General features: G+C 38.2%; 1 protein-coding gene across 1 annotated transcript in view; it reads right to left on the reverse strand.

Annotated features, from left to right (window-relative positions):
- Positions 1-789: 789 nt before the first annotated feature.
- MPHOSPH8 (M-phase phosphoprotein 8) overlaps positions 790-15,973 on the reverse strand; it is a 41,946-nt gene continuing 26,762 nt past the window's right edge. Inside the window, exons 6-15 of the mRNA XM_064737685.1 lie at positions 14,462-14,558; positions 12,672-12,797; positions 12,497-12,585; positions 11,243-11,383; positions 10,401-10,487; positions 8,316-8,470; positions 4,759-4,913; positions 3,355-3,482; positions 2,653-2,736; positions 790-1,820 (exon numbers count right to left, since the gene is read on the reverse strand). Of these exons, the coding sequence (XP_064593755.1) occupies positions 1,779-1,820; positions 2,653-2,736; positions 3,355-3,482; positions 4,759-4,913; positions 8,316-8,470; positions 10,401-10,487; positions 11,243-11,383; positions 12,497-12,585; positions 12,672-12,797; positions 14,462-14,558 (1,104 nt within the window). The 3' untranslated portion in view covers positions 790-1,778. The remainder of the gene's footprint in view (positions 1,821-2,652; positions 2,737-3,354; positions 3,483-4,758; positions 4,914-8,315; positions 8,471-10,400; positions 10,488-11,242; positions 11,384-12,496; positions 12,586-12,671; positions 12,798-14,461; positions 14,559-15,973) is intronic.

Consider the following 15,973-nt stretch of genomic DNA (forward strand, 5'->3'; position numbering starts at 1 on the left):
CACTGTGCTGCCACACGTCCTGCAGGAGTGACTGCCAGGGGCAGCCATGCCGATGAAACCTGGCACTCCAGCATAAGGAAACACAAGTGTCCCCTTTCCTTATGCATCATCCAGGCTTATGCACAGGGACTACAATTTCAGCTACACAAAGTCCCAAGTGTTGGCAGTGACATACCTGATTCTCAGCCAGTGCTTTTCATGCATCTCAGGTGTTCACACTTAGCAAAGTGAGGTATCTAACATATTTCAGAGAGGTGGAGGTATAAAGTCTGTTCAAAACCCAAATTTGTTAAGCTTTCATCAATACTGTGCAAAAACATAAGCAACTATTCTAAATCAAAAGAGAAACAAGTATTTCTATGTCATGCTGCTGTTCTAGTTTTATATAGCTTAATGTGACATTCCACAAAAATTGTGTCCTTCATTACTCATTTGGCATCTCTTAAGTATGAAAGATGTAAAACTTTAAGAACCAAAAATTAAAAACTGGTTAACTGAAATTTATATTAAAAAAATCACAGTTCTTAAAATGATACTTCATACAGCTGCACCATTTGGATGGTGAGCAGTGAAAATTATCAAGAATTTATGCACAAGTCTTGCTAATAATATAGGCACACAGTGGCATGTAAACTACACACGACAACTAGAACAGCAAAGGCACGATGTGGTTTGCTTTTTCCTACCTTTCAAGAAGTTGGTTAATTTACAAAGAAAGATATTCTATACTCCATGCAGAAGTATTACATTTATATTTTACAGCACAGGATCACTACAAAACTGCTGTCATCTGATAAAATGGGTCATTTAATAAAATAGTAATATAATAATAAGATAAAAAGATAGCAGCTTTTCGCACTGAGGAACTGAATTTCTGAAGTAAAGGACAACACATGTTCTGTCATCTGTCAGGCTGAGGACATCTGAAATTCTCTATGTATCTTCTCGTCTACAAAAAGCACTGCCTGGACACTGAAGGTAGCTACAAGTTTTCTGGTCTGCTATTTGCAGCTTGTATTTGTTCTTAGATGTCACCTAAGACCTCAAAAGTTAAGATGTCTGTAAAACTACCAGATGATTCTCTAATACCAAAGCAGGTTAAAGCAGAGATTTAACTGGGAACCTGACTGAGACCCTTCTGCGAATGGAGCCTGTTCAGGTGTCTTTGTTCACACCTGCAGACTGAACTCTGTTAGTTCAAAGAGAATCACTCTAAGCATAACTGGGGTCTCATTGAGAGACAGGAACAGAAGCAGTTTTAAAACAGAACACAGCCCTCAGTAACTTAAAAGTTAAACCTAATGCAGTCATTTAAAGTGTAATTTCTTCCCATGGCTCCAATAATATGACAGGTCTGCATTTCACATAGAAATGTTAAGAGTAAGTAGAAAATTTTAGTTTACAAATGAAGATCTTTAAAAAAGACATTTCATGTAATTACCTTAAATAGTTCTTATATGCACCATTCCACATTGTGGAAAAGCTGAAATATGCAGTCTGGACTCCACAAGTTAAAGAAAAACAGAGTTATATGTATTGGCACAAATACTTACATCTACATCTGTACAAAGTAAAAAAAGCTGACAACCCTGTCCCACCAGTGCAGCGTACTCAACTGCTCTCCAACACACACTTCCTGCGACTGCCAACGAGTGGCGAGCTGGCAACTGAGTCTTCAGTGTGGTGCCAAAAAGTTCCAAACTGCTTTGTCAGTCTCTGAACAGAGGAATCAGAAGTATATCCAAAAAGTGTCAGTCCACTCATGGCATGCTCAGAGGTCACTGCAGCTGCACTCTGTAAGCTCCTATGAGCAGCTTCACCTGTAAAAGAAAACAAAGGTTTCCCTATCAACGCTGGCCACAGGTGATTACTGTGTTAAATGCTCCTATGTGCCACAAGGAAAGGCACACAATTGCTACTGACTAAGAAAGGAAAAAAAAGGAATTATAAAGTCCTTAATAAAATCAGTTTATAGTAGCCCTACTGAGATATAGATGGCTTGTTAGAGGACTCCAGTAGAATACTGCAGCATCAGGTGGTGTTTGAACAAGTTAGCCCCAAATCTGAACCAGACAAACATATACTTCCATCTGAATACACCTTTTTCCACAAAAAAAAAAAAAAAAAAAAAAATCTAAGGATCTGGAAAATATACTGCTACATCTTTCTAGGATAAAATAAATGCTACCAGAACAGAATTCATCTTGCAACATGTAGTGGGAAATATTGCCCAAACCACCTGTAAAATGCAACAGACTATTTAAAAGCAGAGCACATACCCCAGTAAGTATTTCCAACACGCAAGTAAAAACATCTGTATGCCAAAAAAAAAGGTGGCCACTGCATGTATCTTTCAGTCATCAAATTCACAATATAGGTGGAGAAGATGTTTAGCTGGAACACTAGTTTATCCTAGTGTATGAATTATTCTCACCACAACATAAAAATGTTTAATTATAACAGAACTAACACATGGCAATGTTCCCAAATTCTGGCTATGTCACAGGATGTAACTGTAACTGATGGAAACTGGGATGAGGAGACAGAGGAAAATCTTTAAGTTTTACATTTGCAACATACAGGTAAAAGCATTCAGACAACGGAAGAGTACAACAAAGAGCATACACATGTAGTTTTGAGAACATTTTGTACCTTGGCAGTAGGAGCTTCTGCCAACCGTATGAAAAGCTTGTTAAGGCCTGCAGTAGGGCTGAAGGAATAAATAAAGTGACTGTCCTACAAGGAAAAAGACAATGGACAAAGTTAATGGTAGGTTATGGCTGAAAGAGCTGTGTAAGAGGACTAACAATTCAACATTTTCACTATGCTTTTTTTGAAAGAACATTGTATATGAACCTTTAATGCAACGACTGAGAAAACAAGACTTCAAAATTGTGCAGAGTGATGCATTTAATAGATAAAAAAAACCAAACTAGAAAATAATTATTAGAACATTGAGGTAAGTTGTTAAAAAATTATTTAAGAACTTTCTTGGGTCAAAAATATGAGAGACTTGGTCAATTAGAGAAGAAGCTTCAGTCCCAGAATCACAGAAGGCTGGAGAAGATCTCTCCAGGGCATCTAATCCAACCCCCTGCTCAAGCAGGGCCACCTAGAATCAGTTTATCCAGCACTATGTCCCTAACTTTTAGGTAATACATTTTTATGGAACCTAGTACAAGCAGACATATACAAAGAAAATTAATTTTCATTTTAGAAAAACATCATAAGGATAAAAAGTATGCTTCATCACAATACTGTAAATTCAAATTACGGCACTGAGATTTCCCAGGCTGCTCTATAAAGACTTTATGAAGTAGTTTTACAGTCAATCAGCTATATGAAAAGATTTACCAAAAATACAGGGAGCTGGAATTTGTCGTTTAAAACCACAGCTTGTACACTGCATGGTCCACAGAGCCGAGCAACAATGTCTTTACCGAAGAAATTTGCATGGAAAATAAAGAGAAGAATTCCAGATCCTGAAAGGGAAGACAGTTCAGTTACATGAATTTAAAATCAGATCCATTATCTAGAACTGTGTACACTAGACCTTTGAAGACAGGTGCAAATACATGTAAGTAAAAACCATCATATGGTGTATATATATTTTAACAAACCAACATGCAAAACTCCCATTTCCCAAACCAGTGGATCCAGAAAACAATTGGCTTGGTCACTGAGTTAAGGACTTTTCACAACAAAAATAATTTTATGTGGCTATCAGAAAGGAATGCAAAATAGAAACAGCAATCCTCAGCACAGTTCACTTCTGTGGTTTCAGGTTTGCTCAAAGACAGTTATGGAAATTAGTGTGGTTTGAGTCTAGTCAAGAGAACAGACAACTGAGCCCAGACGTTACAGATCTTTATGAACCGCACTGGAATTCAAGAAGCAGCAACTTAAGCTACCCACAAATGTTTCGTTTTAATACACAAACTTACATTAAGTTTCTTAATTCTAAAAGACAGAATATCTATATTAAGAACTGGAAGACTTATCCAACAACTCTGAACAATAAGAAAACTGAGCAGACATACCCACTTTCAATCTCAGTTTAAGTGGATTCTAATAGTCACACTGATTTATCACTTTTAAGAAAAATCAGTATCAGTAGATATTTCCCTGATATACTCATCAAAAATGACTTAGAGAAGCCAAGCAGCAGAAAATAGCATCTGAATTCCTGGAAAAATAATTAAATATTCCCAAATACATTGGGAATTTGATTCCTGTCTTTTTCAAAAGGTTGGCGGGGAAGACAAAGTTGACTGCAGCTGCTTCCTTTTCCTAGTATTTCTAGACTGCATTTGTCTCAGGGCACTGCTGGGACTACATTCCAAGCCTTCAGCACATGAGCTACTGTCCATGAAACAAAAGGATTCACTACAAGACCTTCTCTAGATAATCTAGTAAGCCTAGATTTTCCTGAATCATTAATTCTAAGGTAAAGGTAAACCACTCCTTTCCTATAATGCCTGTCACTGAGCTAAGGTAACCCATGAACAGAAAGAAGCTGACACTCTGTATGTGGCAATTAACAAGCCTTAAAAAACTACAGACAAACCCTACCCATAATACATCAAAATATAATTGCTCTCCCTATGTTCCATAATCAGAGTGTTCTTGATGTGATGTACTGCAAAATCATACAAAAATCATTTTGCATAGGAGATAATTTAAGACATGCTTTAAACATATTGTTCTACCTTTTTTAAACAAACAAAACCCTCGCCACAACAACAAACCCCTCCCTACCTTCTGGCACATTCTGTGGAGGTTTATAGTTAAAATCCAAAGAAAAGTCTGGCCCTTCACAGAGACGATGACACGCAATTGGGAACACTGGCTCCAGCAAAGCAAGGCGAGTTTCAAAATAATTCCTGATGGTATCTTCTGCTACTTTGGAGAGCCTGAAAGACCAAACAAGTGAGGCCTGTGCTTCACACAGTGAATTATTTTACCAGATATAGGCTTGGTGAGACATGACACACACACATGCAAAAAAAAGCATTCCAGATCACCTTTTTAGATTCCTGATTTTCAGGAGTGAATGCCCTCCTCACTAGCATTTATAGATAGATGAACCACAGGTCCTGGTACTGTTAATAAAGTATTTTATCAGCAATCTGTTTGTGAAATTCAACTACCGACTCCAAAAAACTAAAATGTTAATACAAATGCACTGCAGTAGATTAAAAAAAAAGGATTTTACTAGCCACATATTTTGAAAGCTTTATACACAGAAAAATATCCCAGAAACATCAATATATACTTGGTGGCTAAATAGACATCCCCACTTTCCCAGCCTGATTGAATTATCAATCTGCCTGCAAGTAAAAATAAAGAAGCACATCCCTGTATAATTTTACTGGCAATACTACTAGAAAAATGCAGTTCCTAGTTAAACTCTGTGAATAAAACAGTGCAAAGGTAGCCATTCTACCACTAAAGGGCAGGGAAAGTGGGGGTTTTATTTGTTTTTTTGGGGAATTAGGGAACCAGGTGGAGTGGCAGCCCAGCTTTCAAAGAGAGACTGCATTACTAAGTGGTGTCTGGCACCTTTGCAGGCAGATCACCCAGTAATCCTCTTCAGAAAGCTGTTTGGTCAGAAATGGGTTTTACGTGCTTTAGCACAGCAGAGGTCTTGCCTCTGGCAGCTTTATGGCTTTTCCAGTTACTATTCAGAACACACTTCCCCACCCTGCTAACTGGGACTATCATCTGCAGAATCTAAAACTTCAATGTTTCACAGGAAGGAAACCACAAGAACTGCCATGCCTAAGCAAGCCCCAAAGCCCATGTAGCCTGTTTCCCAGATGCTTGACTGGCTTTTGCTTCCCAAAAGCCATATTAAATATGAGAAATTAAACAGTAGGTTTTTTTGGTACACTGTCCTATTTTCTAGCAATCTGATTAAGAGCCATCCAAAACTAGAAACTGCAGCCAAATCTCATCTCCTTAGATCTGCTTAATCCCTTCTAAAATCCCATGTATTTGTGACCACAGCATTCTGCAATGAGATCCATGATTCAGTTTTCCTGTGCAAAAATATTCTTCCACTTCAAACCTATCACTAGATCATTTAGTAGGATGGCCTGCAGAACCTGTCTCATGGCTTTGGGTTATTTTTTGTTGTTGTTTCCTGATTTCACATTTTGACCATTCAATAATTTTATTTTCAGCTTCACTACTACTATAATGTCATCCTCTGACTGACAAAAACCACTGAACTGGTATTTTCAGTGAGTCTAAAAGCTTCCCGAATTAGCAAGAGCTGTGTTACTTCCTGTACAGTTCACATCAGCACAGTAGTAGCCCCAGACATGACTTTGCAATCATCAATATTTAATTTCAACTGCCACTTGACTGGCAAATTACATGGTCAAGATCTTCCAAAACTCATTATTTACATTAGCCAAAACGGAGGGTGGCAGATGTCAAATAGGAAACAAACTGGAAAGGTATCAAAAAGTGAATGAATGACAAAGTCTCACTACACTGAACAGCAGACACCAGATCACTTACTTACCCTGCATGCTTGCTGTTCCCTTCAAAACCTTAACTAACAACAAGTCATGATTTGCTTCCCTAGGCCAGAATCAGCATACTCCATTCACCCACTTTAGCTGCCCCTGCTCACTTTAACAGGTTTCTAATTTCTGAAAAATAATTATTACCTTTTATGCTTTTAGCACTTTTTCTTTTAGCATTCTACAAGAGAAAAACATTCCTTATAGTGTTCCTCTGCTCAGGACAGAAGTTTGCTTTGGTGATCTACAGTACCTCAGACAAGCTTTCCAGAGCACTAAAAACAGTGGCCTCACAATACTTTCCTCCTGGTAAGGAACTGGATCCAAACACGCTACTTCAGCAAAAATCAGTAGCACAAAATCTAGCTGGAAACCAATCACTTCTGGTGCACTCTGAGGTCAACAGTGGGTCTGGTCTTGTTCAACAGATTAATTAATGACCCTGTGGATGGTGCAGCAAACCCTCAGCACTTTGGCAGATGAGACAAAACTGGGAGGAGTGGCTGACAGCCTCTGATATCCACAAGAGACCTTGACAGGCTTGACAAGTGGGCTGACAGAAACCTCACCATGTTCAGGTATCTTTAGAAAGTTTCCAAGGACCTGACAACCTCTCTGAGCAGCCTGTGCCAGTGCCGCATCACTCTCAAAAGGAAAAATTTCCTGATGCTTAGAGGTAGCCTCCTGTGTTCCAGTTTGTGTCCATTGCCCCTCGTCCAGTCACTGGGAACCACTAAAAACAACCTGACTCCATCCCCTTAACCCTGTCACTTCAGATGTTTTCTGATTGATACACACTGACCATTACAAGGCAGTTTCTGTAAAGACAGACTTAAGAAGTCAGCTGATGGGAAGCACAAGAGATATGAAGCAAAAAACAGCCAGGGCTTTCTATACACTGGAAGAGAATAAGTTTGGATTACAAACTACTTGATAGATTGCCTTAGATTACATATGGGTGAATCACGAGGACTACATCATCATGAAACAAGAAAAAAATCTTGCACCGAGACAGTGTTCTTCCAGCACTAACTATGCATTCATAGCAAAATCTCACCTGCTGTAGAAGCCACAAGACCCTCCCTAAGTCTTCCCCAAATTTAGAAATGGCTGGTTTTAATTTTCTGCCCATATACATTAACTACAGTATTCCTCCAAATGGGTATCTGGAGAGCTTGCTCCTTCTCTGTATGTTTGTCTCAGTGTAGCTCAGTCCATATGACACCAACACTTTACATGTCACATACACTGCACTGCTCTTCAGTCGTTCTGCTGCATGATATTGATGATGATTTCCATCATCTATTGGCATGAAAGCTTTATCCCTGGCACTTTTTGCTCATAGCTGATGTTTAAAGGTCCAAACAACACCACAGCAACTCAACACCTGCACAGACTTTTCATGGTGTTTCAGCTTGGTGTTCTTTTGTTTCATTTTCCCCTATGCTTTCTAGTAAGGTATTTTATTTGGCATGCCCTACTAAGAGCTTACATTCAATGGTCCAGTGCTTATACACTTTAAGTTTTCATGGCTGCTATAGCTTAAGTAATCTTTTTCTTCTAGGAATTACCTTTTCCTCCTCTCCATACTCAGTGTTTGAGCAAGTGTATGCCAATTCTGCTAGCTCACATAATTTTGCTTTCACATGATTTATTAGTTAGCTTGCTGCCCAAATCAGATTCGTCTTCTTTCCAGACATTTTCCTTGACTTAAACCAGAATGATGGCATGCCTAGCATGGCAAACTTCAGCAGAACAAACTTCCAAGTACATTTTACTCACGTTTCCAAGTGGCTCCTGAGCTGCTCATACACCAGTATGTTGTTGCACTGTTTAGCAAAATGCATTGCGCTGTTCTGGTGCTTGGACAAAATGTTGCAGTCGGCTCCGCTTTCAATCATGAGCCGCACTATATCAGAATTCCCTCTTTTACAAGCCTGGGTTGGAAGGGAGAAGATGGAAGGACAGAAAACAATTACAAACTCCTCAGAACAGAGTATACATGACAGCAAGCAGAACTGCAGAAGTGAATTAAAATCCAAAATTAGTTACAATTTAGAACTTTAATTATTTGCTCTGTGAATGGTAACACAGCTTGAAACTCAGGAACACGCTCCATAGATATTTTATCTTTATCCAGGCAGAAGCAGCAACAGTCAGGATTACCAAGCAGACGTAATTAGAAAAAAAATAAAGAAAGCAAATCCCAGAAGTTCTGTGAAGACAACTGATCGGATGGAGTTCAGTAACTGTAAATTTTCTTACAATTGCTTACCTCAGTAAATATGTTTCTGTAGAACTATTCAGAAATTACTGAGCTAACATTTCAAGTGTCTGTTTTTCTATGCATCTCAGTTTAAAATGGTACTTTGGGTATGCAATTAATTCACAGAATTTGTCTCAGACTGGTACGTAGCTATGTCAGAAAGCCACTGTTATCATCCTCTGCATAAATGTTCAAGGCTGTGCACTGTTACTTACAGCAAGATTTTCAGGGCACATCAACCATAAACTTAACAAAAGTACAGGAAAATCTAAAAAAAGTTTCACTTTGAAGAAAGCAAACACATGCTCTTGATCACTTTTTTCAAACACTTCACTCAGATAAATTAGGAAAAGGCACAAGAGATAAAACACTTTTATCACTGTAAGACCTTTCAGAAGACAGCTTCTGAAACTTCTCTCTGCTCTGAACTTGGATCTGTGCCTTCAATCCATCATCTTCCATAAACAGTACAATCCACCTGCCTTCCTCAAACCAAAAAACCAAGAAAAATCTCACACAATCTGACAGAAAGGAATTGAGTGCTAAGATCTCTTTTCTCTCCTTTTAGAAAAAATATGACCAAACTCCTAAGGTTAAATAAGAGTGACTTGATAAACACATTGATAAACACATCAGGTTATCCACAGAGGGCTAGCTTTGTCCCAGTAAGTTACTGGAAATGAAGATCCTATTCTTTGTATCTGCATTGTAAAACAAACACATGGAATAAATCATTGTAGGCTGCTAATTGGTTTGTACAGCTGTCCATCAAAGACTAATAAAAACTTTAAAGAAGGTCAAGACTGAGGTTCATGGAAGTACCCAAATTATGAAGAGATTTTGGAATTGAAGTGGCTGAGGAAACCACAAGTGAGTTGTTGTCTTCAGAGAAAATGTGAAATCCCCACTTGTTAGGCCTCACAGAGTGCAGAACAGAAACAATACCACATTGTCTGGGCAGGAAAGCTTCTGTAACCTCTTTGGCAAACAAACCACACAAACAGCCTACACATAAATACAGCAACTTCATCCAAAGGGGAACTTTGGTGAAATTCATCCACATACAGAAAAAAATATTAAAAGCGCAGACTGTTTTAAGAGTATTAGAATTTTCCCACTGCAAAAAGTTTTTAAAAAAAAATCAAGATTTCCTTTGTGACTGGGGGAATAATGGTGCAGAACAGGCACTGAGAATCAGACTGTAAATTGGCTATTTTATTTCTGGCCTGCAATAAAACAGCAAGTGCCAATCACAGAAGCACCCAAGTGAAAGATTATTCTTTCTGGATTTTTTCTCTTCCTGCTGACAATTTGATTATCTCAGCTGGAAGACCACATCTGCATTTCTTTGAGCCAAACAGCACAAGAGGATGATGAGCCACATTTAGCACTGCATGCTGAAGGCATCTGTGTTTCTTGTTTAGATATTACAGTACAATTAAGAAATGGATTAGAACTCTGCTTAGCGTAACTATGAAGGGTATTTTTATTTCAAATCTGGAATGTGTTCCTGAAATGAATTCTATAAATAGGTTTTTATGTTTTACTAGTTTGACAAAAGTATTCCTAATAAACCACATAAGGACAAACACAGGATTTACCTTCATTAAGGCAGTCTCACCACTGCTCTGCTGCATGTTCACATATGCTCCAGCTTCCAGAAGAATAGCTACCGTTGTTAGAAAATTCTGGGGAAAAAACCAAACCAAACCCACAACACAAGTAAGTAAAAAATATTCTGATTTTGTTTCAGAATATAAAATGACATTTACTTAAAATTCATCCATAGAACTCAAAACATGAGTCATGGTACAATTAACACTGTTCTCTCCCATGGCTAATAAAGAGCATTTCAGACTTAGGCAAGTGGATAGTCCTAATTATTTACAGTTCTTACATTTTTTTCCTAAATCCTGCAAAAATAAACATCACAGAGAGGAAGCAGTGTATTTGCATGTGCCACCAAACGGGAATGAGGCTCCCCACTGCCCTTCTATCTACTGTCATGGGACCCACCTGAACAGAGGAGGACACCCATGAAACCCTGACTTGCTTCAACTTACTGCTTGAGCTGTCTTACTTTGGGAAGAGCTTGCCACTGTGTTCACTGCCCAACTGCTTTAAAATACCAAATCCTGTTTAATCAGAGATTTTCTAAGTGTCTCCAGTTTGGATCCTGTGTAGCCAGATATGATAACAAGCAATTCTACCACAAGAACTTCAGCTCCACTTTTCCTCCTATGATATTCTCTGCTCAGGGCAGGGTTTGTGATCAGAACTTATTTATACTACAATAACCACAGCTGCTGAAATTATTATTAGTTACCCTGCTGTATCTTGCTAACTACCTTTTAGGCATCATTCAAAGGTAAAAACCTGTGTACTGCCTTTAATCATAAGTAAAAGAGCTCAGAACCACAAACAGAACAATAAGCAAGCCAACCTTTTCAGCTGCATGTATCAATGCAGTTGTTCCATTTTTCTGTCTACCATTAACTTTAGCTCCTTTCCTGATCAGCACCCGCAGAAGGTCGTCGTGCCCTCCAGCAGCAGCAAGCATTACCAGGGTCATTCCACTTGGGTCCTGGGAAAAAAAAAATCATTTCCATTACAGAAAAATAACAATAAAAAAAATACTTCAAGATAAATCAAAGCTGCAAGACAAAAATTTCAAGTGCATCAACATGTTTCACAAGGATTTCCCTCCCTGGCAGAAAAATTCACACATACATGGCTGCCAGACATCAGCAAACTATCACCTCCCACTTCTCTGGTCTGCAGGTCTCACACTCCCAGCTCTATAATCTGCAAAATCCATAACATTCCGAGGATCAGAACAAGAAGCAGAAAAACCAAAATGAACCAAGAAGAAAGGCTGTAGGTTATTTGAGGGTGGGGAAGGCAGCAAGACTGTCAACACCCATGGAGAAAAACCACTATGGCTCAAGTCAGCTGCTCTCACAATACTGCCTTTTGATTTTATCAGAGTGTAAGTACAAAGACACTCTAACCAGCCAGTCTCCTCACTCATTCCTGCATTTTCCACCAGACCTTACAACTCACAGAACACGTGCTGGCCTCAGTAGTTTATTTCTCATCTTCCCTACAACACCTCAGAAGACTCAGCATAATGTTGCGTTCTCAAAATGCTGCATAACACAGCTACACAAGATCACCAGTGAAAATACCAATACTGGAGATTTTAGGACTCAAAAATGGAACTACAGTCCTATTCAACAGGAAAATAGATCCTTGAAAGTAAGAACATAGCTGATAACAAACTGGCAGAAAACTAATTATGAAGTGGTCCCAGTATGTCAAACACCTTGCAGGTTTTTGGGGCTTTTCAGAGTTTTGTTTCCCATGTACAATGTTTTACACAGTTCAGCCACTTGTACTGATGGTTATTGTTCCTAATAGCATGCAAAGTTCCACATTTAGTCAGTTAAGTACACTGGGCAAGCTGGCTGGAAAGCTACTGGGATGGTTCTATCAAACTTCATTTTTTCTTGGAAGAAATGGATAACAAATACTGAAACTTCCAAGTCTGTGCTCCTTTTTAAACCCCTGTGCTTTTTGTTTACTTAGGTGAGATGGAAGTCTGCTACAACATAAGAGGGGAAAGCTTTTCAAATAAATCAAAATTTGTATTCTTCCCTCTAACTGTCTTCCAATACTTCTACTGCACAAAAATTACCTCTTGATCCAAATTATATTCCTCATTTGAAGAAAGCGCCATTTTCACCGTCATGTAGTCTCCACTTTTAACAGCATCTCTGAGGAGAGCTAGAAAATAAATTCTGTGTTGTTATAGGATATTTCCCTTTGAAATGTCAGCTAAGAAATACCCCTTCTTGCCAGAAAATACTCACCACTTGATATTGGTTCTGTTGATACATGATTCTCATCTTCTCCATCCAGATGCTTCTGGAATTCTTCTAGTGTCAGCCATTCTAACTGCATGTCCATACCCAAACTCAGGACTTGCTGCTTGCCATCTATCATGTATTTCATTTTGTGGAAGAAAAAAAAAAAGTAAAATAAGCAATAAATTGTAAATTTTCAAGCTAATGAATGCTTGCCCTTGCTTCAATGATCAGCAGCTTAACAAATGACTACTGCTACTTTTCATTCAAATAAACCCTGGCAGTCAGCATGGAATGGTTCTCAGCAGCAAAGGCTACATTACAAACAAACATAAAAAGCTTTTACTTGAAAGAAACTGCCAATTTGTGGTAATAAATAAGGCTGAAGTGATTATGGGAAGGTGAACACTCCATCACTGTGGTAGCAGAAGCACTGGAAACAGTGAGTTTCAAAAGAAAACTTCATTGCAGCCCCCTGCAGAGACAAGAACTGGAGCACTCGAGATGCAAGCAGGAATGGAGAAAATCTTCACTACCAGTGTTCTCCATTTGACCCACATCCACTACTTCTCAATCACCTTCTGCAGCAATGCAAGTCCATCTCTTTGCTTCATCCCTTATATTTCTCCTTTCCTTGTACACCTTTCTCTTTTAATTCTTCTATGAATTTCCATTCTAGCAAAGATTCTTTTCTTTTGCAGTTTTTCTCATAATATTATTTTTTTTTCTTCTGAAGCTACATTAAACAACTCAAATGCACTTTTGATGACCTTAAAGCCTAGAATATTAAGACAGTTACCAAGAGTGACTACTTGAGCCACTAAGGACTATCACACAACCAAATTTTAGTATATGACCAGCATCAATTTAGAAAAGATCTGTTCTCTTTCTGTAAGGTATTGGAGCACAGTAGCAAGCTTAGCATAAGACAGAAGTCAGGGAGAGCTAGTCCACCTCCACCTATCCTGGCAAGTCTGATTTCTGGCTGCTTTACACATGGTACCACCTTCCTTTTAATAAATGCTGCTTAGAATTGTGCATAAATACTATTTCTGAAGTTTGGTTCAGTATCTGTGATTACTGCACAAAGTACAAGTGCTGCACAGAAAAAATCATTACTCATTCTGCTTCTTACTACTTTTCCTAAGCACTGTAAGCATCTATGCCACTTTCAGAAAAGGTGCTTCTCTAGTGAAGGAATTTATCCTGAAAAAAGTAATCCAGAGCTATTGTGAGATGAAGAGCAGTAACACTAATAATCCATTATACTATTAGGAACAGAAACAGAACCTAGATATTCTTTATTGTGTATGTAACCATCCAGGGCTGTATAACATAACTTGTCTCTGTGGCTGAAGCAAGAGGCAAGATGTTTGTCTGATGGGAGCCCCTACTAATTTCTTTAAGTATAAAAAGTATATACTCATAATATTGTCAGAACACTTCTGAAAATAGCCAATAGTTGGATGAATTCCTCTACAAAAAGCTACAATTACATGCCAGAGAAGCACAGTTGTCAATTAAAAAGGGCAAAATTAACTTGTCTACAAAAATGTCAGAGACTTCTATATACTTCTGTGCTTCATACATGAAGCATATATTAACATTCTCATGAAGCATGTATTAGCAAAGCCATAGACCACAAGAGTTTTGCTTCCTAAAATAAACACAGAATTCCTTATTTCTGGTGTGTGTGTGTGTGTGTTGCAAAACTACACAATATCTGCCTTATAGAAATAAGAAGAGAATGCCCTGAATGGTCATTCCCTTCTCTATTTCAAGAAGTTAGCACTTACTTTTTAGGACTTTCTGTTCTTTTCTAGTTTTTTCTTCTTTTTCAGGCTCCTTTTTTTGAGATTTTTCTTTAATTTCAGTTTTCTTTACTTCTTTTTCCTAAAATTGAAAGCAAAGACCAAATTTTAGTGGTGGAGAAAAAAAAATGGAAAATTAACTCCTTTCACCACTCCAACAATAAAGTATATTGACAATTAATACTACTGAAACCTATATGCAACAGACTTGTAGATATTCCTAAGAATTAAACAGGTGAGTCAGGAGTTAAGTCTGTGAAGGCTTTTTCCCTAACAGTGGAGGTATTATTTCCTGAACATAACTTCAATTCATAATTTTACTGCATCCCAGCCATTCAAGTTGCCTTATGGAAGAGCTGCAAATATGACAAAACCAGCATTTTTAAGGAAATTCAAAATTAGAAACTTTTTGTTTGTTCCAAATAGTAAACCTGAACAGAATGTAATTATTTCAGAGTATTTAACAATTTTTTAGCACTGTATTTGAAGTATTATGATATCATTGAGTTGAACCTCAACTGAGAAAACTTGACAGTTGGACAGAAAAGGTTCCAAGCTTTGCAATTTACACAGACAGAATGTTATGGCAACAGTTATTTGTGAAAAACAGACACAGCAAAATCCACCCAAAGTCATTATAACCCTGCAGAAGTCTGAGCTTAGCAGTTATCTAATATCACAGAAGAAACTTATTGTAGATGTAGATATATAATCAAATTTGCCAAAATGGAATCCAGGTTTCTCTACCAAAGTTTGCCTTTCTCCTTCTGTAATCCTCTCTCTCCACTCACCAAATTCACTGCAGAGCAGGTTGGACAAGGCTCCTTGGCATGGCTTTGTATCAGTCTCTGACACTAACCTGGCAAAGAGAGTAGCACTGTCTTTCTGACAAACTGCCCCAAAAGAAGTCCTCACAAAAATTTACATATATGCTACCATGAGACAGAGCAACAACCTTAATTAAACCCGATTAATTTGGTGCATCATTATGTATTAGCAGAGCTGAGACATTTAATTGCTTTCCTCACCACCCCCCTTCCCTCCACAAACCTTGGCTTTTGATCACTGACGTGATTAATGCAAACACAGGCAGCTGTTCATCCTGCCAGATGCTCAGTCTTTAAGAGGAAATCCATAACACACTACAGGGACTACCAGATATGTGCTACAGTGGGGCTGTTAAAATCAGTATTCTATTCCAGTTAAAATCAGAATTCTTTCCAGTTAAAAACAGAATTCAATTCCAATTAAAATCAGTATTCTATTCCAGATTTCTAATGCTGATCAGATGCAGAACATACCCTTTTTTTTTTTTTGGAGGCAAATGAAATGGAAGGAATGGGTCAGCATGCAGACGTGGCCCCAAACAGAAAATACTGTGTTATAAATTGACATGACTGGTGCTCCATAAGCAGAGTTACATAAGGAAAGACAGGTACCTGAAATATACGTGATGATTTTCTTTGACAGGTATCATCTTCTCTGGGCCAACAATTT

This window comes from Zonotrichia leucophrys, chromosome 1 (assembly GCF_028769735.1).
Source record: "Zonotrichia leucophrys gambelii isolate GWCS_2022_RI chromosome 1, RI_Zleu_2.0, whole genome shotgun sequence".
Lineage (NCBI taxonomy): Eukaryota > Metazoa > Chordata > Aves > Passeriformes > Passerellidae > Zonotrichia > Zonotrichia leucophrys.